Source organism: Prunus mume, linkage group LG5, assembly GCF_029339155.1.
Source record: "Prunus mume cultivar Tortuosa linkage group LG5, ASM2933915v1, whole genome shotgun sequence".
NCBI classification, from domain to species: Eukaryota; Viridiplantae; Streptophyta; class Magnoliopsida; order Rosales; family Rosaceae; genus Prunus; species Prunus mume.
In genome coordinates this window covers 954,187-975,372 of record NC_142702.1, presented here as the reverse complement: position 1 = coordinate 975,372, position 21,186 = coordinate 954,187, and the positions used below count along the sequence as shown (strand labels likewise).

The window sequence follows — 21,186 nt, the reverse complement described above, 5'->3', positions numbered from 1 at the left end:
GAGATATTTCACTCTCAACCCTCAACTCTCAAATCAAAGTCATGTTAGGTATGTGGCTTCTCTTACTTAAAAAATTGCTTCTCTTCTTTTAATTGAATACAAAAAACCAAAACACATATTCTCTCTCTTCCAAAAACCCAAATCCATGTTGGACATTGCCCAAATTTAATCTCCAAATTTCTAATAATTTCACACATCTGATCAAAATCATAGCTTTTTGTTTAAACTAACACAATTTGTTACCAAACACATGTTTTCAATTTTTGAAAAAAGGAAAAATTAAAATTAAAAATGGAAAATGAAATAGTTATCAAATGCTGTCTTTGACAAAAGGTTTTTGAAGAAGCAAAAAAAACCTACATGGCCCACACATTAGGAAAATATATATATATATATACTACTATAATATTTAGTAAATTTAGATTTTAGCCATAAAAAAATTTTCACTTTTGGAAAAAGCCAAAACTTTTTTAAAAAAGACAGAAAAACCTCTCAACTTTCAAATCAAAGACATGCAAGTGTAAATGATTTCTTAGGAAATCCAAAAATAAATAAGGGCAAATTTGTCCATTTTGGCTTCTTTTACAAAATTTCTCTCTCCTTTGGGTTTTTCCAAAGTCTCCCATATTTACAACTAATATATATGTGGAATTTAATTATTTATATTTTTTACTTTGCATTTATGAAGCTTATTCGGTTGATGCAAAGACATTTTAATGGAATCAAACTACAAAGGTAATATTTAATTCCACTTTTTATTCTTATTTTTTCCCCTTATCTTTTTTCTATTCTTGTACCTGAAGTATAACGTTAATCGTAACACAAATTAATGTAAATTTACATCCCAGATAATAAAAAACGAGTCATTTTATAGTGAGGGTAAGGCCTTAGAGGCCCCATCTTTTAACTGTTAGATCAAACTAATCAATTTGATTTAACAGTTAAGAGAAAGAACCTCATCTAAAAATGAAGCCCTCGCTATAGAAGTCTTGAATAAAAACCTAAGAGTCAACTAGAAGCCCAAGAAAAGCTTAGCCCAAAAGAAGCTTAAGGAAGCGTGCGTAACTTTTAAGTCCAAAAATGATTGTATAAAAATGCGAGTCCAAAAGCCCTCTGGGATTCAGGTTGTCGAGCCCACACCACAAGTTTCAACTACGAGTCTACGACGCTGAAGTTCTATCAAGTTAAATATTCTGAAGGAAAAAAAATCTCAGATTTGATCTTACACATCGTGCTTGCCGTTGCAGATCGGAGTTTTCAAATGATATGAAATTTATGAAATCGGGAAAAGCTTAAGAGATTCATGGGGAAGCCGGCGAATGCGTGGATGGGAATGCAGAAGAAGAAATGGTCTTTGATGGTTCTGGCGCTGTTTTCTCTCTCCACTGCCATGGTTTTCTTCATGAGAACTGCGTTTGATTCATGCAACGCAAACACCAGCAGTAGTTTCGAGGAAGGAAGAGATAGAGCCAGGTGAGGTGGTTCACTCAGCAGGTCGAGCCGGGAGCGGCGGGCCGAGCCCTCTGGATTTCATGAAGTCCAAGCTGGTTCTCTTAGGGGGGTGTATTCAATTAGGATTTTAATAGATTGTAATCACATGATTTTAATGTAATGGATTTCAACATGATTTGTAATTACAAGATTTTACTTATGATTTTAATAGATTGTAATTACATGATTCTCTTATGATTCACTTGGGATATTTTTGTATTCTCCAAAGAATCAATTGATTTGCTCTAGGATTTCATATGAAATAAAAATTATATAATAACATGGATTAATTATGCTACATGAATAAATAACCAAATGATAAAAGTAATAACAATAACGTCATGTATCAACTAGACATGGCTTAAGGAAAACAAAAGTTATTCAAGACGTAATAAACATTTGTTGGAGCTTCATCTCCTCATATGACCTAGATAGCATCTCTCCACATAGCTGAAGCTATGCTAGCTCTCCATGTATTAGCATCCTCTCTTTGTTGGTCTTGGGTTTGATAAATCTGCTCAAAATTGTCCTCTTCATCAACTGGTATTGATGAGGATGAAGATGATGAAGATTCATCAGTTGGCTCAATAGGAAATTCATCGGAACGACACTCCTTACGAAGAAAGTTGTGTAATGTTGCACATGCTAACACTAGCTCTGCTTGTGTGTTAAATAGAAATGGAGGAGCTGACTTAAAAATTGTGAAGCGCGATTTAAAAATACCAAATATCCTCTCGATCACATTCCTTAAGGACGCATGACGAAGGTTGAACAACTCATTTTCATTTTCAGGATCACGACCATGACCTACAAAATCTTGGAGATGATATCGCACACCTCGAAATGGAGCTAAAAATTGGCGTCGGTTGGCAAATCCACAATCCACTAAGAAATGTTTACCTAATTATATAGTACACATATATATATATATTAGTATGCAACATAGAAATAAAACTCATTTCTAACAAAAAAGATAAGCATTTACCTTGAGGAACTTTAAGACCATTCCTCCTTGATAGAGCATCACTTAACACTTTTGAATCATGAGCCGAACCCTCCCATCCGCTAAGGACATACATGAATTCCAAATCAAAATTGTAAGCCGCTAATACATTTTGGGATATATTTCCATGTCGATTACGATAGTTGCTGACATCGCGTCCCCTCACTATTGCTGGAATATGTGTCCCATCAATAGCTCCAATGCAATCCTGTAATAATTCAAAAATGTAATGGTATAATAATAATAATAATAATAATAATAATAATAATAATAATAATAATAGTAATAGTAATAATAAGGATAATAATAATTATTATTATTATGGAATGGTTGTCACTTACCTTGAAATAAGGATAAAACCTTGTACTTTCTCTTATTTTAGATGGCACTCCCGATCCTGGTTTAGCCATCAACTCAGATGCTATTGTATTCAAAGCCCTCAAAACTTTGTGAAAATTTTCACTTGTGGCGAATTGTGATCGCCCAAATGTTTTACGAATGACACAATATCTAGAATTTTGACCGACAATTTGTAAAAATGCTGCTAGCATTTCTTCAACACAAATATATCTTGTGTCCTTTAAGAGTGTTTTTTCTCGAAGGATAGTGCATAATTTTTGGAACACATCAGGATACATCCTATATACCTGTCGGAAAATTGCGGGATCCTCGTTCAATGCCTGATGTATATAATCATGTCCAACAGTAGTAATTCGTCGTCGAGTTAGCGGACGCTCAATATGTCCTTCATCCCCCTCTGACTGATGTAGCACTTGTATTAATGTTTGAGTTTCCATAAGTAAAATCTTAATGCCTTCATCAAATTCTTCATCCAAATCTTCATCTATTTCTTGTTCACCAATTTCTTCATTCTCCATTTCTTCTTCCTCTCTGTGAAAAAAAAAAATCAAAATTAACCAACAAATTAGGAATTGTAGATAGTGACATTGTTTGTAGAATTCAAATACATGAGACTACAAAGAAAATAAAAGATTAAAAATTAATTCTTTATCATGTAATTAACATGTTGATAAATAAAAATTAAAAAAGAATTCATACATATTAATTAGAACAATCAATTTGAATGAAATAAGAGCTATTGTTTCTAGTGATTAATGGATACGTACTGTTTGCATGAGGACCTCATATTACTTTGTATAGATGATAGTTTTAGTTGGTCATATTACTTTATCGTTTCTAGTGATTTTCATACATATTATTTTAGTTGGTCACCACTTTTTGTTCATGGTTTGAAAAAAAAAAAAAAAAAAGCATATTCATGGAAATTAAAATACAACAATGAAAACCAAATACATAGTCCAACCAAAATATATAGTTCAACAAAAATAGGAAAAAGTTCAATCAAAATATAACAAATTAAACCAAATGCATAGTTCAACCAAAATGACAACCAAAATACATAGTTCAACAAAAATACCAAAAATCAAATTCATAGTTCAACAATTCAAAGTAAACAATTTTCAACCAAAAACCAAGGTGATCCAAATAACAATTCATCCCAATTTGAAGGATATCCAAGATGAGCGCTCTTCGGGTGACATCTTCAAGAACATGTCTTGTTTGACTTTAGTATTAAGCAATTCAATCGCCAAGAATCGAGCATTGTCATCCAAGTTTGGTACATCCTTCATAGCATCCCAAATACTATTCTCTCTATCTCTTTCTCTTTTCTCCATTAGAGCATAGATTTTCTCAAAATTGGTGGATATGGTTTCAAGAACTTTGGCTTGGTTGGTGGAACCAATTGAGTTAGAACTCCCATCATACTCAGATCTACTTCGCTTCTTTTGACTTGTTTTTCCTTGAGGAACCTCAACACCTAAAGGGGACTCAAAGGGTGGTGTAGATTGGTTGGGTGATGAAGGTTGGAAGGATGGTTGATAGTGACTTGGTGCTACAAATGTCTCATTGGCAGCATCATATGTAAAGTCTTCCATCCCAAAATTTAGGTTTTCCTCGTCCCTAAAAGTTGTTGCATCGGTATCATTGACACCTAATGCAAGTGAGCCATTTCCAGTAGCAGTTGCACCCCCAACCACAATTTTTAAATCATCATAATTAGCAACACTTTCTGTCTGAAGGTTCTTGTGACTTGGGTGGGACTAGCAAAGAAAAAAAAAATGATGAGTGTTAATATATTATAAATAAAATATTAGAGCAAGCTAGTAAGTGACATAGCTTATAATATGAAGCTCACCTTCAAGTAATTTTCCCATACTTCATCACTAGCCGTGAACTTCTTTGTAATTGGGTCCCACCCAAATCCAGGTTGTTACGCATGAGAGTAGTCATTTTGTCGAACTGCTTCTTATACCATCTCATTCGGCTCACGTAATCGTTATATGTTTTAGGAGACACGGTTTTCTCATTTAGGCGAGGAAGTACTCTTTTTTCTATTGTTTGCTTACTTATTGACCCATTAGTATCACGTCATCCTCGACTGATACCATCAACCAATAGCTCTAACAAGAAATCGCTTTCTTCCTTGGTCCAAAGTTCATAATTATCGGAACTTTTTCCTTTTCCTTTGTCCTTTCCTTGTTGTGAATCCTTCATTTTACTACATCATACATGTAAGAGAAACCTCTTTTACTACTATATTATATATCACACATAATTTCACAACTTTACGTCAAACAACAATGATAGAGCCAAATAAGCACATGAAAAAATGCAATTAGTATAAATTCATACTTGCAAAAAAGAAAGTTCATCTTTATCATAAATAAATAAAATTAAAAAAAATCGTAGCACAGTGGTCCTTTTCTCCCAAGTGGGAAAGATAAAAAAAACTAGTATCAAAACAAAGCTCTATTGTTATTTGAATAGTTATTTCTCCAGTTTTTACAAAAGTAATAAAATATTATTTTATGAAATAATAAATATAAATAAGTAAAACCATTCCTATCAAGTCTGTTCACAACAAACCAAAAACAAAAAGTAACACAACAAACCAAAGCAAAGCAACACAACAACAGCAACGCATATAATAATGGGGTTTGGTATCATTCCTATCAAATCATTCATATCAATATTTACAGAAACAAAAAGCAACACAGATATACACAGATGTACCACATCAGCAACACGAATAATGCAAATAGAGACAAAAACAAATAATAGCAAGCATGTGAAGAGAAAAGATGAGAACCTTTTCTCCGTTGCTGTTGTTACTTCTCAAGTCTGTTCATCTTCTGTCCAGCGTGAGAATCAGATGTAAAATGGTGTGATTTTTTTATGGGTTTGGTATTTATATCACCCACTGAAAAGTCTCACAGATTACATCATTTAACGAAATACTTCAAAATCGGTAAGTTTTTGAATACCACCGTACTTTTTCTAATCTTTTAAAAGTCCTAATTGAATACCATCAGACTTGCATTGATGATTTTAAAATCCTAATTGAATACCATCAGATTTTTATTGATCACTTAAAAATCATAATTGAATACCACTAGACTTTTAAGCTTAAAAAAAATCTATTAAAATCCTAATTCAATACACCCCCCTTAGTTTCCCACGAGCTCTCTCTTTCTGGTAAATCTCATTTTTCTTCACTTTTTTTTTTCTTCTTTTCGTGTGTTTCTCGGAATTGGAAAGGGAGAAGAAAAGTAAATTTAAAAAAATTAAAAAAAAAAAATTATAGAAGAAAAAAGTAAAGAAAGTGCTTAAAGTTGTGTGTTCCTCCTCTTAACAAGAACGCTAGCTCCATCAATAATAAAGGCCCCCACACTGAAAAATTACACGCATTAACTATCTATCACACTACACGTTTATAAGTAAAATATCAAATCCCTTCTCAACTGGAACACCACATCAATATGCAAATCAAAAACTTATCACATAGAGAGAATTGAAAATAGCCATACATATTGCCCAGCACGAATTTAATGTACTCATCACTTTAATTTTTATCTTCTAAAATAAAACTAAAAAATAAAAAGAAGAGAATATCCCAACAATCAAGCCTCCCACTTCTGCCAGTGTGGCTCCCACCCACCCCATACGAGTAATTTGAAGAACTCCACCGACAATTTCTCAAAAGCTTTTGCGTCCAACTTTGCCGAACCCATCCCCATGTGAGGCCATAGATAAGTTTTCAGCCACAAACAAAGAAGGAACAGTACTTGAAAGAGGGGGTTTCCAAACCTGTATTTCCAACTTGTGCTAGCCTAGCTACTTGCAAATCTTGGAATATCTTACTTCATCCAAATCCCTTGAAGTCTGCAGAGAAGATAAAAGACATGGCTTTGATCGGAGAGGCTCTTATCTCTGCTTCCGTCCAGGTGTTGTGCAACAGAATTACTTCGCCCGAGTTCGTTGACTTATTTCGGCACAAGAAACTCGATGAGCCACTCCTCATGAAGCTGAAGACGACACTGTTGACCTTATACGCAGTTGTGGATGACGCAGAGGAGAAGCAAATTAAGAAACCTGCTGTGAGGGATTGGCTCGACGAGCTCAAACATGCTGTCTTTGATGCAGAGGACTTATTCGATGAGATCGACATGGAAGCTTTACGATGCAAGTTCGAAGGCGAAGATCAAACCGGAAAATTTACCAACAAGGTGCGGAACTTGCTCTTTTCTTCTCGCAATCATTTTTATCAGAGCATGAATGATAAGATACAAGAGTTACTAGCAAGGTTAGAAAATTTCGTACAACTGAAAAGTGCTCTAGGTCTGAGAGAAGATGCTGGGCTGAAGGTTTCACAAAGAACTCCAACAACTTCCTTGGTTCATGAACCTTGTGTCTATGGTAGAGATGAAGTCAAAGAAAATCTCTCGAAAGTGTTGCTATCTGATGATGCAAGCAAGGATGATGTGTCTGTTCTCACCATTGTTGGAATGGGCGGGGTTGGCAAGACAACCCTTGCCCGATTGCTTTACAATGACGAGAAGGTGAAAGTTCATTTCACATTTCAAGCTTGGGCTTGTGTTTCAGAAGATTATGATGCTATTAGGATAACTAAAACTCTTCTTGAGTCAGTCACTTCAAAGCTTTGTAATACGACAGATTTGAATTTGCTTCAAGTTGAACTAAGAGAACAACTGAGGGGAAGGAAATTTTTATTTGTATTGGATGACCTATGGAATGAGGATTATACTGATTTGAAGTTCCTCCAAACTCCTTTTATGTCAGGAGCAAGGGGAAGTAAAGTCATCATAACAACACGGAACAAAAATATAGCATGTGTCATGCAAAATGTTCCTATTCAATACTTGGAACCACTGTCACATGAGGACTGCTGGTTGTTACTTTCAAAACATGCATTTGGAAATGAAAACTGTAGTGCACATCCAAACTTGGAAGACATTGGAAAGCAAATTGCACTCAAGTGCAAAGGGTTGCCTTTAGCTGCACAAACACTTGGGGGTTTGTTACATTGCAATATAGATTTCGAGTACTGGAGTAGAATACTAAATGACAGTTTCTGGGACCAACCCTATAATACAACTAACATTCTTCCGGCTCTAGGATTGAGTTACCATTATCTTCCTGCTCAGTTGAAACGATGCTTTGCTTATTGTTCAATTTTTCCAAAGGATTATGAGTTTGAAAAGGAAGATATAGTTCAATTATGGATTGCAGAAGGTATAATTCCACAAGCTAAGAATGGAAAAAGGATAGAAGCATTGGCTAGAAGATACTTCGATGAGTTGGTATCACGATCGTTGTTTCAAAAGTCAAGGAAATTGAGCTTCATTATGCATGATCTCATTAATGACTTGGCTATGTTCATGTCTCAGGGGTTTTGCCTTAGGCTCGAAGATGGGGTATCTCGTGAAGTTAAAAGAGCTCGTCATTTGTCATATGCTAGGGGAAAATTTGATGCTGCTCCAAGATTTGAACCATTATATGAGGCTAAATGTTTGCGGACCTTCCTACCTACCTCTTTAAATCCATATAGACATGAAAGATTTTTTGTAAGTAAAAAAGTTCTACAAGATTTGTTGCCATCACTACGATGTTTACGGGTGTTATCATTGTCACATTATCAAAATGTCACTGAGTTACCTGATTCTATTGCAAACCTCATTCACTTGCGCTACTTGGATCTTTCCCATACCGCAATTGAAAGGTTACCCGGGGTACTTTGCAATCTCTACAACTTGCAAACATTACTATTGTCAAATTGTTACTCTCTCTTTGAATTGCCTGCAGACATTAGAAAATTGATTAATTTACAGAAATTGATGTTGGGAGGTTGTAGCTCTCTTATTAAATTGCCTGAAGGCATGAAGGAGTTGATTAATTTGCATCATCTTGATGTCAGTGGAACTAAAATTGAAGAGATGCCGGTGCAAATGGGTAGACTGAAAAGTTTGAGAACATTGACTGCGTTTGTTGTGGGCAAATCTACTGGGTCAAGCATAAGAGAACTGAGGGAGTTCCCGCAGATTCGCGGAAAACTATCAATTTTGAAGCTACAAAATGTAGTTGATGCCAGGGATGCACTGCAAGCCAATATGAAGCACAAGAAAGATCTCAAGGAGTTAGTGTTTTCATGGGGTGCAGAGGATGCTAATGATTCCCAAAAGGAGAAAGATATACGCGACAAGCTCCAGCCTTGTGGGAATTTGGAGAAATTAACCATCAGATTCTATGGTGGAACCAATTTTCCGAATTGGTTAGGAGACTTGTCTTTTTCTAACATACAAGTCGTGCATCTCAGTGACTGTAGTTATTGTTGGTCGCTCCCACCAGTTGGGCGGCTACCGGCACTCAAAGAGCTCTGTATAGAAAGAATGAAGTTTGTGAAGACGATTGGCGTTGAATTCTATGGCAGAAATGGAGCTTATCTGACTCAGCCATTTCAATCTCTGGAGAAGCTGAAGTTTGGGGAGATGCCAGCGTGGGAGGAATGGGTACCAAGTGGAAGTGCAAGTGGAGGTGAATATGGTCCAGACTTTCCTCATCTCCAGGAACTGATTCTAAACAATTGTCCGAAACTGAGAGGAAGTTTGCCTTGTGAGCTGCCTTGGTTAAAGAAGTTTACGGTGTCTGGGTGTGTGGTTTTACATGATGGAAGGGCCACTACCACAACTACCAATAGTCTTAACTATAAATCTCTTGAAGAATTGAAAATAGAAGACAAAGCTCTGTTATCATTATTAGAGACAAAGCTCCTGTCCCGACTTGAGATTGAAAATGTTGTTGACGTACAGTGCTTGCCCTACTACAATCGTCTTCAAAGTTTGACTCTTTCGAATTGTCCAACGCTGTCGTCGTTTCCTAAAGATGGCCTACCCAGTACGTTGACATCACTTAATATAAACAATTGTAGGAAATTAGTATTCCTACCTCATGAGATGTTGGCCAAATTAACATCGCTTGACACTCTGCGTATATATCAAAGCTGTGATTCAATGAGGTCCTTCCCGTTGGGCAGTTTTCCCAAATTGACGGCTCTTAGCATTTGGGATTGTGAGAATCTGGAATCCCTTTCCATGATTGAAGAAGAAGGAGCTGTTGAGAATCTCAGCCATCTCAATGACTTGCAAGTCTATAAATGTCCAAAAATGGTGTGTTTTCACGAGGGAGAATTGCCCACTCCCAACCTGATTCGGTTTGAAGTCGGTGAATGCGAGAATTTGAAGTCATTGCCCGAACGCCTTCATGCCCTCACAGCCCTTCGAGGTTTGCATATACAGAGTCTTCGGAATCTGGAGTCATTTGCAGAAGATGGGGGTTTGCCTCCCAACCTCCGATATTTTGGGATTGTGTATTGTGAGCGACTGAGGGCTTCATCAGTGGGAGAGTACTGGGGTTTGCAAGCACTTGTCTCCCTTGAAAAATTTCGTATCAGTGGAAGTGACCATGTCTTGGAGACGTTGCTCAAAGAACAGGTGCTCCCTACCACTCTTCACACTCTCCGCATCTATTCTCTATCAACTCTGAAATCTTTGGATGGAAAGGGTCTTGGACACCTCAATTCTCTTCAAGTGCTAGAAATTGACAGCTGTCCAAGTCTGGAATTCCTGCCAGGAGAGGAACTTCAACACCTCTCTTCTCTTCAGAATCTATACATTTGGAACTGTCCCAGTCTCCAATGCCTGCCAGTAGAGGGTTTGCCGCCATCTCTTTCTTATCTGCGTATCCTCTTTTGTCCTGCCCTGGAGAAAAGGTATAATAATAAGACGGGACAAGATTGGGCCAAGATATCTCACATTCCTTGCATCGAGATAGGCAACGAAGTGATCATATAATATGAGGTATTCCATAGTACACTCTCAACCCTCAACTCTCAAATCAAAGTCAGGTCAGATATTCTCTCTTCCAAAAACCCAAATACATGTTGGACGTTGCCCAAATTCAATCTCCAAATTTCTAATAATTTCACGCATCTGATCAAAATCATATTGTACATAACTTATCTGATCAAATTTCTAATAATCACAGTTTTTTGTCATTTGCATTGTCACTGCATCTGATCAAATTCATCTCATTTGTAATTTGCCATTTTCAGATAAAATTATTCATCTCATTTGTAATTGTACAGAGTTACTTCAGCCGAGTTCATCGACTTATTTCGGCAGAAGAAACTCGACGAACCACTCCTCGTGAACTCAAGACGACACTGTTGCCTTTGTTGGCGGTGCTTCATGATGCAGAGGAGAAGCAAACTGTGAACCTGCTGTGAGAGAGTGCCTTAAAGATCTCAAGCATGCTGTCTTTGATGCAGAGGACTTACTGGATGAGATTGACACTGAAGCTTTGCGATGCAAGCTGGAAGGTGAGGATCAAACCCACAAATTAACCAACAAGGATCTTTTTTATTGTATTATGTAATTAATTTTTCTCTTGTTCTTCTTTGTACTGTTAAAGGAGTCAGCCACACAGAATAAGAAACTACGAATGGGAGCCATCTTATTTCATACTATTTTAAAATCCCTTTCTTTCTCAACAATGGAGGAATTTATACTAATCACGTAGCTTTATCTATATGGTTGCAGCTGGTTAAGGAGGTAAGATTCAGCTGGTTTAACCCTGCATCCTGTAATGCATTGTCGTGTGTGAAGCTTAAACTCTTGGGGCTATATGGTTTTGGGGAGATGTGATGTAATGACAGTTTACTTCGTTGTTTTGTTTGATAGGGATAGGAGGGTCTTTGACGATTTGAAAGGAGAGGGGTGAGGCTGAGAGGGTTCATAGATTAATTTGTCAGCAAGATGTAAATAATTAACTTTTTTGTTGCATATTCATTTAAAATCCTATTAACATCAACTTCCAATTTGGATTGGTAGGATCAGACTAAGCAGGTTCATACATTGCATGCGTCACGTCGTCAGCATTTCAGATTGAAAATGGACCTTGAATTGTCTTATGAGCCAATAGATTTTTCGAGATATCTTAAGCACAGCGGAAAATTAACGGATTGATCTGCACAGAGTCTTAAACATGGTTCATTGGATGCTTTGGAAGTGCCTCTTATTGTAAGTCATCAAGTATCATCTATGTGTTATTACTGTTTTGTCTGTTAATCCACTGGTTATTATTGTCATGTCACTGGTTTTTTTATTGTTTTGAACACTTAATTGAGATAGACTATTTTTTCTGGGTAATTTATTGCTAAAATATGAAAACTATAAGAGAATATTTGTTTGTGGGAATTTTCTATGTATTCTTCTCCTTGTAGGAGGTCATATTTATACTACAACAAAACCTGAATGGGCAAGTAAATAATAAATTCCTAAATCTATTTACAGTAGGAAATCAGGAATTAAAGTAAATCAATTACAAATAAAATAGGAATCCTTGGTGTGTAAGGAAAGTAAGTCAATATCCACAAGTCACGCCAACACTCCCCCTCACGTTGGTGCATAGATGTCGCCAATGCCCAACCGATCCAGTGAATTGTGGAATGCTTTCTGAAATCGCCTTTGTCAAAATATCCGCCAATTGATCCTCGGATTTCACAAAAGGAAACTGAAACACTTTAGCCTCAAGCTTTGTTTGATGAAGTGTCGATCCACCTCAACATGTTTAGTACGATCATCTGAACCGGATTACGTACAATGGCTATAGCAGCCTTGTTGTCACAAAAGAGATTCATTGTTGATGTAGGTTTATACCCAAGTTCAGTAAGCAACTTTCTTAACCAAAGAAGTTCACATATCCCTTTAGTCATGCCTCTGAACTCACTGGATAAAGCTACTACATTCATTTTCTTGCTCCTCCATGTCACCAAATTACCTCTCACAAATGTGAAGTAACCCGATGTGGATTTTCTATCTGTTACATTACCCCCAATCTGCATCTGAATAACCATCAATATTTAGATGACCATGCTTTGAGAACATAAGTCCTTTTCAGGCGACTTCAAATATCTAAGTATCCGAAGAACTGCATTCATGTGGTCTTCACTTGGAGAGTGCATAAATTGGTGACAACGCTCACTTTGCATAAGCAATGTCTGGTCGAGTATGTGACAAATAGATCAATCTTCCCACTAACCTTTGGTATCTTTCTTTGTTAGTTGGAACTTGATTCGGATATTCTCCAAGATGATGATTCTGAACAATAGGAGTGTCCGCAGGTTTGCAATCTAGCATTCCTGTGTCTGTCAACAAGTCCAAGACATATTTCCTTTGAGAGAGAAATATGCCTCGCTGCGATCGAGCCACCTCAATTCCCAAGAAATACTTAAGTCCACCTAGATCCTTCATCTCAAACTCTGTAGCTGATAGTCTTGTAGCTGTGATATTTCCTGTTTATCATTCCCAGTAATAATCATATCATCAACATAAATTATTAATGCTGTTACCTTCCCTTTCCGATGTTTCAAGAACAAAGTATGATCTGAGTTGCACTGTTTGAAACCATTGTTCTTCATTGCCATGGTGAACCGTCCAAACCATGCACGTGGTGACTGTTTCAACCCATACAATGCTTTTCGTAGCTCGCAAACTGTTCCAGTCTGAGTAGTATTATAACCAGGAGGAATGTCCATGTACACCTCCTCCGTGAGTTCGCCATGTAGAAAAGCATTCTTTACATCAAACTGGTGTAGTGGCCAATCCAAATTAGCTGCAAGGGACAATAAGACTCTGACGGTGTTTAACTTTGCAACTGGAGCAAAGGTTTCTTCATAGTCTATACCATAGGTCTGTGTGTACCCTTTTGCCACAAGTCTTGCCTTGTATCGCTCGATAGATCCATCTGCATTGTGTTTTATAGTAAACACCCATCTACATCCGATAGTCTTTTTTCCTCGTGGTATAGTCTCCAATGTCCAAGTCTGATTTTTCTCAAGAGCTTTCATCTCCTCTTTTATAGCTTGGACCCACTTAGGATCTTTCAATGCTTCAGAGACCTTGGTTGGAATATGGATAGCAGACAACTGATGCACAAAAGCCTTGAGTGGTTCAGACAGACTTCTCAGTAGATACATGATTTGCAATTGGATACTTGGATGTCTTGCTAATATCAGGTGAATAGCGATTTGGTGGCTTCCCACGATTTTGCCTGAAAGGTAATTGATATCCAATAGTTTTATCCTCTAAATGCACAAGTCTAGTAGGAGTACTTACCTCAAGGATATTCTCGGAGATTGGTCTGTTGGTACTGTTGAGTTAGAGGGGTCTTCATCTTGTTGTTCTGTATTGTCAGTAGGTGTGAGACTCGGATCGAAATATCTTCGTATGGATCAGGTGGGTCGGTAATTGATCGCTATGAATGGGCGATTGGTCGCTTTTCGGCAGAGAGTAATCTTGTGCTCGGACTCGGGATGATCAATTATTTCTGTACATAGGAGAATTTCTTCGTTTTCCAAGTTGCTCCAATTCTGCTCTTCATTTCGTATCTCCCCCTGAAGCGTAGAATTGGATGATGGGTCATGGAAGAACAGCTCAGATTCCAGAAAGGTCACATCCAAAGTGACATAGGTACGTCGGGTAGGAGGGTGATAACAACGGTAGCCTTTCGATGAGTGGCATAACCCACAAAAACACAACGAAGCGCACATGGATCAAGTTTGCTACGTTGATTTTTGTGGAGATGAACGAAAGCCACACATCCAAAGATTCGGGGTGTGAGTACCAAAGCAGAGGCGAGGTGCGTGTTGCGCAAGCACCTGTAAGGGAGTTTTAAAAGTCAATACACCAGAAGGCATGCGGTTGATTAGGTGAACTGCAGGTGACAATAGCATCATCCCAGTGATGGCGAGGAACATGAGCGCCAATCGAAGTGCTCGGGCGGTTTCAAGAAGATGTCGATTCTTTCGTTCAGCAACACCATTTTGTTGCGGTGTCTGAGGACAAGTCGTCTCATGGATAATTCCATGTTGTTGGAAGTAAGTCTGAAAGTCATGATTGACAAATTCTCCACCATTGTCGGAGCGAAGAATCTGGATTTGAGCATTAAACTGAGTTTTCATCTGTTTGTGGAATGATTGAAAACGGGAAAACACTTCGTTTTTATTCTTCAGCAAATAAAGCCATGTCATCCGTGTACAATCATCTATGAATGTGACAAACCATCTAACACCAGAGGGAGCAGTGATAGGTGAAGGTCCCCAGACATCAGAGTGAATTAACGTAAATGGAGTAGTACACTTGTTCGTACTCAACGGGTAGGGCACACGGTGACTCTTAGCCAAAATACAAGTATCACATGTGAAGTCGGAGTCCTTGAAACCTGAGAATAAATCTGGTATAAGATGCTTCATATAACTAAAAGACGGATGTCCCAATCGACGGTGCCACAACCAAATTTGCTTTTGTTTGCTATCAAAGGGATGCGTCACACTGCTTAGCTATGCGGGTGAAGTCATCGACATAATATAGCCCCCTCTCTTAGTACCACGACCAAGAATCTCCTTAGTGTGAATATCCGAAGCAAACAAAAACTCGGGTAAATGAGTACACAACAATTCAATTGTTCAGTAAGCTGACTAACGGACAACAATTTAGTAGATAAAGATGGAACAAGTAAAGTATTAGACAGTGTGAGAGAGGATGAGAGTGCAATGCCACCGTCACAGGATAAATGCGCCATTGGCATTTGCAATACAGGTTCGTCGAGGTTGTGTAGTATTCAGAAAATCATCAGGATCAAACGTCATATGATCGTTGCACCGGAATCAATTATCCAACTCCTGGAATCAATCTTATCGGAAGTATGGAATCCATAACCAGTACCATTACTGGTCGTATTGCATTGTCCTCGATCTTTAAGAGTAGCCCACCAATCGGGGTAGCCATGCAATTTAAAACAAGTCTCACGAGTGTGTCTCGGATCACCACAATATGCGCAATCTAGTCCATGTGTCGGTGTCGTTAGTCGAGAAGTCATAATCATGCAGCGGAAGATGCATAGGATATAGGTAGAGTAGGAATTCGGATCGGGATCCGAGCCTGAGTCGGGGCTAGAGTCGAAGTCGAAATCGGGATCGAGGTCCGAATCATAGACAAATTCGGGGTTGTGGTCATCATCGGAGTTGGGGTCGAGATCGTCTTCGGAGTCGGGGTCGGGGTCGTCGTCGTCATAGTCGAGGTCGGGGTTGGGGTCGTCAAAATAGGATCTGATTCAGGATCAAATTCGGGCCAAAGTCTGCATCTGTAGGAGCTGAGCCATTTGGGCACTCAACTCAGGTATGGTTGGTTGAGAAGGAGAAAAGGAGTCGGCGGTGCTACCTCCATGAGGGTTGAAAAAATCATCAACCCCATAGCGGCGGCGGGGGTTTGAAACTAGAGTCGCAATTCCAAGATCGCCGCTCTGATACCATGCTAAAATATGAAAACTATAAGAGAATATTTGTTTGTGGGAATTTTCTATGTATTCTTCTCCTTGTAGGAGGTCATATTTATACTACAACAAAACCTGAATGGGCAAGTAAATAATAAATTCCTAAATCTATTTACAGTAGGAAATCAGGAATTAAAGTAAATCAATTACAAATAAAATAGGAATCCTTGGTGTGTAAGGAAAGTAAGTCAATATCCACAAGTCACGCCAACATTTATTTTCATTTATTGCCCTTTGCTTCATTTCTTAATTAAATGAAGGATGCTTAATTAAATCCTCAAAGGCTAGAATATTCATAACGTACATGTTGAGAGTTCAAGAATAATATATAGAATGTGAAATTGACGACCCTGGCCTTTATGAGGCAACGTCTTTATTTCTTTGGTTATTCCAGTTTAGAATAGTTGCACAAATGAGATGATTCCAAGCATAAAATCACATTCGACCAAAAAGCATGAAGTCACACACAAAAAGAACACGGACAATTGCTAAGTTTATCCCCCACCCTCCTTGGTCTCTATTCTGTCGTGACATGGTCTGCCGGCCCCTACGTGATCGAGTGGTCTTTTGTTGCTTCGGCTGGTTTTAGTTTGGTCCTGCTGTTTGACTCTGTACCTGTCTGCAATGTCCAGTCTCTAGTTTTTGTGTGCTCTTTTTCTGTTAGTTACTTCTGGTGCTGCCTTTCTTTGGGATGCTTTGCTTCTCCTCTGCCTGCCTTTTCTGGGGCCTTTTATTGAAGTATCTTTCGACCAAAAAAAAACATCCTCAAAATATTGATTACTAACAATAAGCTTGGGGAAAACCGTATATACTTTAGTTATATGGTTTGGGGAAAATAAATATCTAAAATTTCCCAGAATCTGTAATGAGAAACCCTCAATTGGAAGCCTGTTGTTTGTAAATTTCCACAACTGGAACCCTTTGAGCCAACCAAAAGGGTTTTCGTGTGGAACTGGGTTTCAGCTCTGGTCCTTTTTATTGTTGGAATTTTGCAGGTCTGTACTTAATGATGACAGAAAAGAAAGAGGAGAAGAATTTCAGAAATATCAGAGAAAGATAAACGGAGAAGACTAGAGAATTTCTGAGTTTTGATTTCAATCAACTGACTCTTACAAAGCATAGCCCACTCTTATGTAAACAGATCACAGAGGGGCATAACAGACTAACCACACAGCTTAGCTGTCTAACTAATACACGTGCTAAGTACCAGACTTGTAACAAACTTATTGACTTGCTAATCATAGTTAACATACTAACCATAGTTAACATTTTCCCGACTTAGGTAACTCTCTTAACCTAAGATGAGCACAATGTTGTCAGAAGATAGGACCATGAGAAGATATGGCTTGTATCCATGACCATGGTTTCTCGATCTTTCTTCTCCATGTCTTGTTTGCGTATATACTCAATTTCTCTTTCATGTCTCTCCCAATTTTCATGGTGTTGTTCAGAGCAATTTGCTCCAAATGTTTTGCCGTATCATTGGTGGAAGTACTCCCTCTCTTGGCTTTCGCTACCTTTCTCCCAATAAGCCTCAGCTCCTTTTGGATTGGTAAGTCTTGACTCATCGGGGAATCCAAAGGCGAATCTGATGTCATTGAATCATAAAGCGGTGTCTCATTCAACACAACGGTCGGACTCGTGAGAATAATTTTGAATCTCGAACAATTTTTCACCACCTCCCAGCATGGGTGATAGTTGAAAGATTTTCTGCCTTGGCCAATAGCACCAAACCACATTTGTGCTAGCATAATCTATTAAAAAATAATATTGAAAATGCAAGAAACATTTAAAAAATTAGGACATTAAATTTAATAAAATGGAAATTACAAATAATTTACTTCATTACCAAGATTTTTGCCGCTTCGATGGTTGTTCCTCGTTTTTGCAAACGCATCTCTCCATTTCCCCAACTCTTTATTCAAAAAATTTCACCTACTAGCTAAGGCCATTTCCGTACGAGCCAAACCCGATCTTCACAAAATTTGCCATGAATTTTTCTCCACATATGAGAGAACTTCATCTCATTGCCCGTGGTCGGACAATGACCAACTTGGACCCAACACTCACACAACATAACATCTTCCATGGTTGTCTACGCCCCTCCGACTTTGATGAGAGATGCCATAAGATGATGAATAAAAAAGAAATTTGAAAGTGAAGAAAATTTTGTGTAGAAAATGAATAATATTAGAAGGAGAAGAAAATGTATGAAGATTTGGTGTTGAAAGTGAAGAATATTGGTAGGTATTTATAGAAAAAAAAAAGTTCATAATTTTTTGGAAAATTTTAAATTGTTTTTCAAATTTTTTTACACAAAAAAGCCAGCCATTGTATTAGAGGACGAAAAAGGATTGACCAACCCAGAACTTGCCAAGTGGCTTCTAGTCGTTGGCGTATGTCGGTGACGCCAGACGCAGAATGGTAAAAAAAAATTTAAACCCGAGTCTGACGTCGGTGTCGTCGGCTCTAACGTCGCAGCCCTTAGGCTAGAGCACGTGCTCGTTTTACCTTTGGGCTATCCCACTTCTGGGACCCATGTCTTTACTGGTGTTGAAGCCCATTGGAACATAGAACTTGGGTCTTGGGGCCCCTTCTGTTCGGGCCAAGGCTGGTAGGTGGAAATGCTCTTAGGTGGCGGCAATTGCTTGTTGTTTTTAGGGTTTAATTATAGGTTTTTGTGTTTTGAGCCTAAATTATTTATATTTTGGATTGGACTTTTATTTTGTATGGTTGAGCTCTTGTTTTTTATTTTCTAACTTTTGTTTTGGGCTTTTATGTATCTCTACAGTAGTGACATGTCCATTTGTATTTATAAAATAAATATAAAGAAAAAAAAACTGATTGAATGATACATGAAATGTAGAGCACAATTTTTAAATAAATTAAACTAAAGTAAAATTCAATCCACTCCAATAAATAGACGACTTACATGAGTCGTGTCATTCGACCCGTTTGATAATCGGATATTCGGATTGGAGATTCACTCCTCCTGCGATCTTCTTCTAAATTCTTACATGAGATTCGCTCTCCGCATATGTTACTCAGCTGCTCAAAGTCCAATATTCATTTTCCACGTAAGAACACCAATAAATATTAAAAACTCGCATTAATATATATATATATATATTTTCCCTCCTTATTGAATCCTCTTCACAGAAAAAGCTCCATTTGTTTCTCTGCAAATCCGCCATCTCCATCTCACTCACTCACTCACTCACTCACTCACACTCTCTCTCTCTCTCTCTCTCTCTGATGATCTGCATTTTCCGAACCCATTTTCTCACTCTTTCTTCACTCGCTCTTTCTCTCATTCTTTATACATAATATACACACAATCGAAGAAGCGAATGGAGGCTGTTGCTCTCTCTGAAGATCTGTCCGATTCCACTCAGCGTTCCGACTCAGACAGCAACCGGCAAATTTACTTCATTCCCTACAGGTCTAACCTATTCACTTCTCGATTTGGTTCATTTTTTCCAGTTTCCACAGCTGCACAACTTTCACCAATCCACAATGAAGTTTCTTCATCAAATTTTCTATGCATTTTGGTTTCTGTGAATTTTCCGGAATTAGAAATGAGCAAAGGAAATTAGAGAGAAGTGTCACTTGGGCTTCTTAACTATATAATTAGAAATAAGGTTCTTAGTCTCTCTTCTTGTATTGTTATTTTTCATAGTATTAGATTTGGGAGTGTCTGAATCATAGGGTTTTGATTGAATTCATGTATCTCATGTTCATATGTGAATTCCGTTTTCAGTTGGTGGAGAGATGCACATGACTCAGTTTTGGGCGATTCGGATGGAAAGAGAGGGATTTTGTATGTGACCTCGCAAGCTTCCTCGTATGCTGGACCTATGAAGATTATCAACAACATTTTCAACTCAGATCTTGTATTTAATCTCAAGCGGGAGGAGGATACTGTGCACAGTGGTGAAAATGGCGAAGTGGGTGTCTCAGGCCGAGACTATGCATTGGTCCCCGCAGAAATGTGGGTTCAGGCACTCAGATGGTGAGTGGTTTTGATTCGATTTGGGCCATTTTTTATGATATGGGGTCTTTTGAATGTGTTTTCAATGAAAAAAGAGAAAGGTACTACTGAAAAACGATTCGGATTTGATATAATTTGTGCCAAGAGTGATCAGTGATTGATGCTGCCACTTGCGGTTTAGATGGTGTTTAATGATGTGAATAGCTGGCTCTGGGTCCTTCTGGTGTTTTAGAACTTGATATTTTGTTGTACATTATACGTTACGTTTGACATGCTTTTGTAGGGCCGTAATGGTATCTCACGTTTAAATGACGCTTTGTTGTTTTATATGGAAGTGGATTGTAGTGAGTTGTTTCTATGCCCATGAATATTGCAAGGAATGTAACCCTTTTGCAGGCTTCTAACTGTTTGGTTATTCACCCTTGCTTCATTACTTTCTAGATTGGGCAGTTACATTTCCACTATTTGATTAAATGACTGATGGATTCTAGCTTCTTGCTAATATTTGATTGATTAGAATCAGATGTTGTGCTTCTTTGGATTTTAATTGGTGCGTTTGATTCCACTTGTGCTCTAAAAGTCTCAATGATCTGCATGGTCTCTATGACTTCTTTGATACATTTGGTCATGATTTTGGGAAGTTAGATACATTCCAGGGCAGAGTGTATGCCTCTGATGCCTGTCAGTTAATATCTATATATATTTGTTGCATTGCACAACTAATAGTTTTATTCTTTTTAAGTTGTGAAAGTGGACTGACTACGTAAGCAATTACTTGTAATTACTTTGGCTCCCTACATTTTCCTTTTAGTTGAGCTTTGAATTGGTCTAACACAGTAGCATTTTTTATATACCACCAGGGCACATTGATTTTCTTTTTCCTGTCGAAAAAACTAAGGTACAACGAATTTTGGGGAGCTCCACCATCTAT

The 21,186-nt window shown here is 37.9% G+C and overlaps 2 protein-coding genes and 1 pseudogene across 15 annotated transcripts in view; 2 read left to right on the top strand and 1 right to left on the bottom strand.

The window, feature by feature from the left end:
- Positions 1 to 4,008: 4,008 nt before the first annotated feature.
- Positions 4,009 to 5,071, bottom strand: LOC148916584 (uncharacterized protein At2g29880-like). Its single transcript, XM_089051705.1, has 2 exons — positions 4,970 to 5,071; positions 4,009 to 4,617 (listed from the first exon to the last, which is right to left on the bottom strand). Exons 1-2 carry the CDS (start codon positions 5,069 to 5,071, stop codon positions 4,009 to 4,011), a joined length of 711 nt encoding a protein of 236 aa, XP_088907831.1.
- A 1,003-nt stretch (positions 5,072 to 6,074) lies between these two features.
- LOC103330902 (putative disease resistance RPP13-like protein 1 pseudogene) lies at positions 6,075 to 11,901 on the top strand (annotated as a pseudogene). Of its 9 annotated transcripts, none has more exons than XR_016126839.1 (5): positions 6,075 to 10,778; positions 11,019 to 11,252; positions 11,345 to 11,484; positions 11,614 to 11,649; positions 11,770 to 11,901. The product of XR_016126839.1 is annotated as a putative disease resistance RPP13-like protein 1 pseudogene, transcript variant X6 (transcript). The 9 variants fall into 9 exon arrangements; XR_016126838.1 differs by having other exon boundaries at positions 11,764 to 11,901; XR_016126841.1 differs by lacking the exon at positions 11,614 to 11,649.
- Positions 11,902 to 19,231: 7,330 nt separating this feature from the next.
- Positions 19,232 to 21,186, top strand: part of LOC103330905 (ubiquitin carboxyl-terminal hydrolase 8-like) — a 48,114-nt gene continuing 46,159 nt past the window's right edge. The window contains exons 1-3 of one of the 5 annotated variants that reach the window (XM_089051905.1): positions 19,232 to 19,706; positions 19,841 to 19,905; positions 20,025 to 20,276. In XM_089051905.1, coding sequence (XP_088908031.1) covers positions 20,274 to 20,276 — 3 coding nt within the window. In that variant the 5' untranslated portion in view covers positions 19,232 to 19,706; positions 19,841 to 19,905; positions 20,025 to 20,273. Of the gene's footprint in view, positions 19,707 to 19,840; positions 19,906 to 20,024; positions 20,277 to 21,115; positions 21,141 to 21,186 lie in introns of those variants that run through there. The other 4 variants (XM_089051903.1, XM_089051904.1, XM_089051902.1 and 1 more) reach the window with 4 other exon arrangements.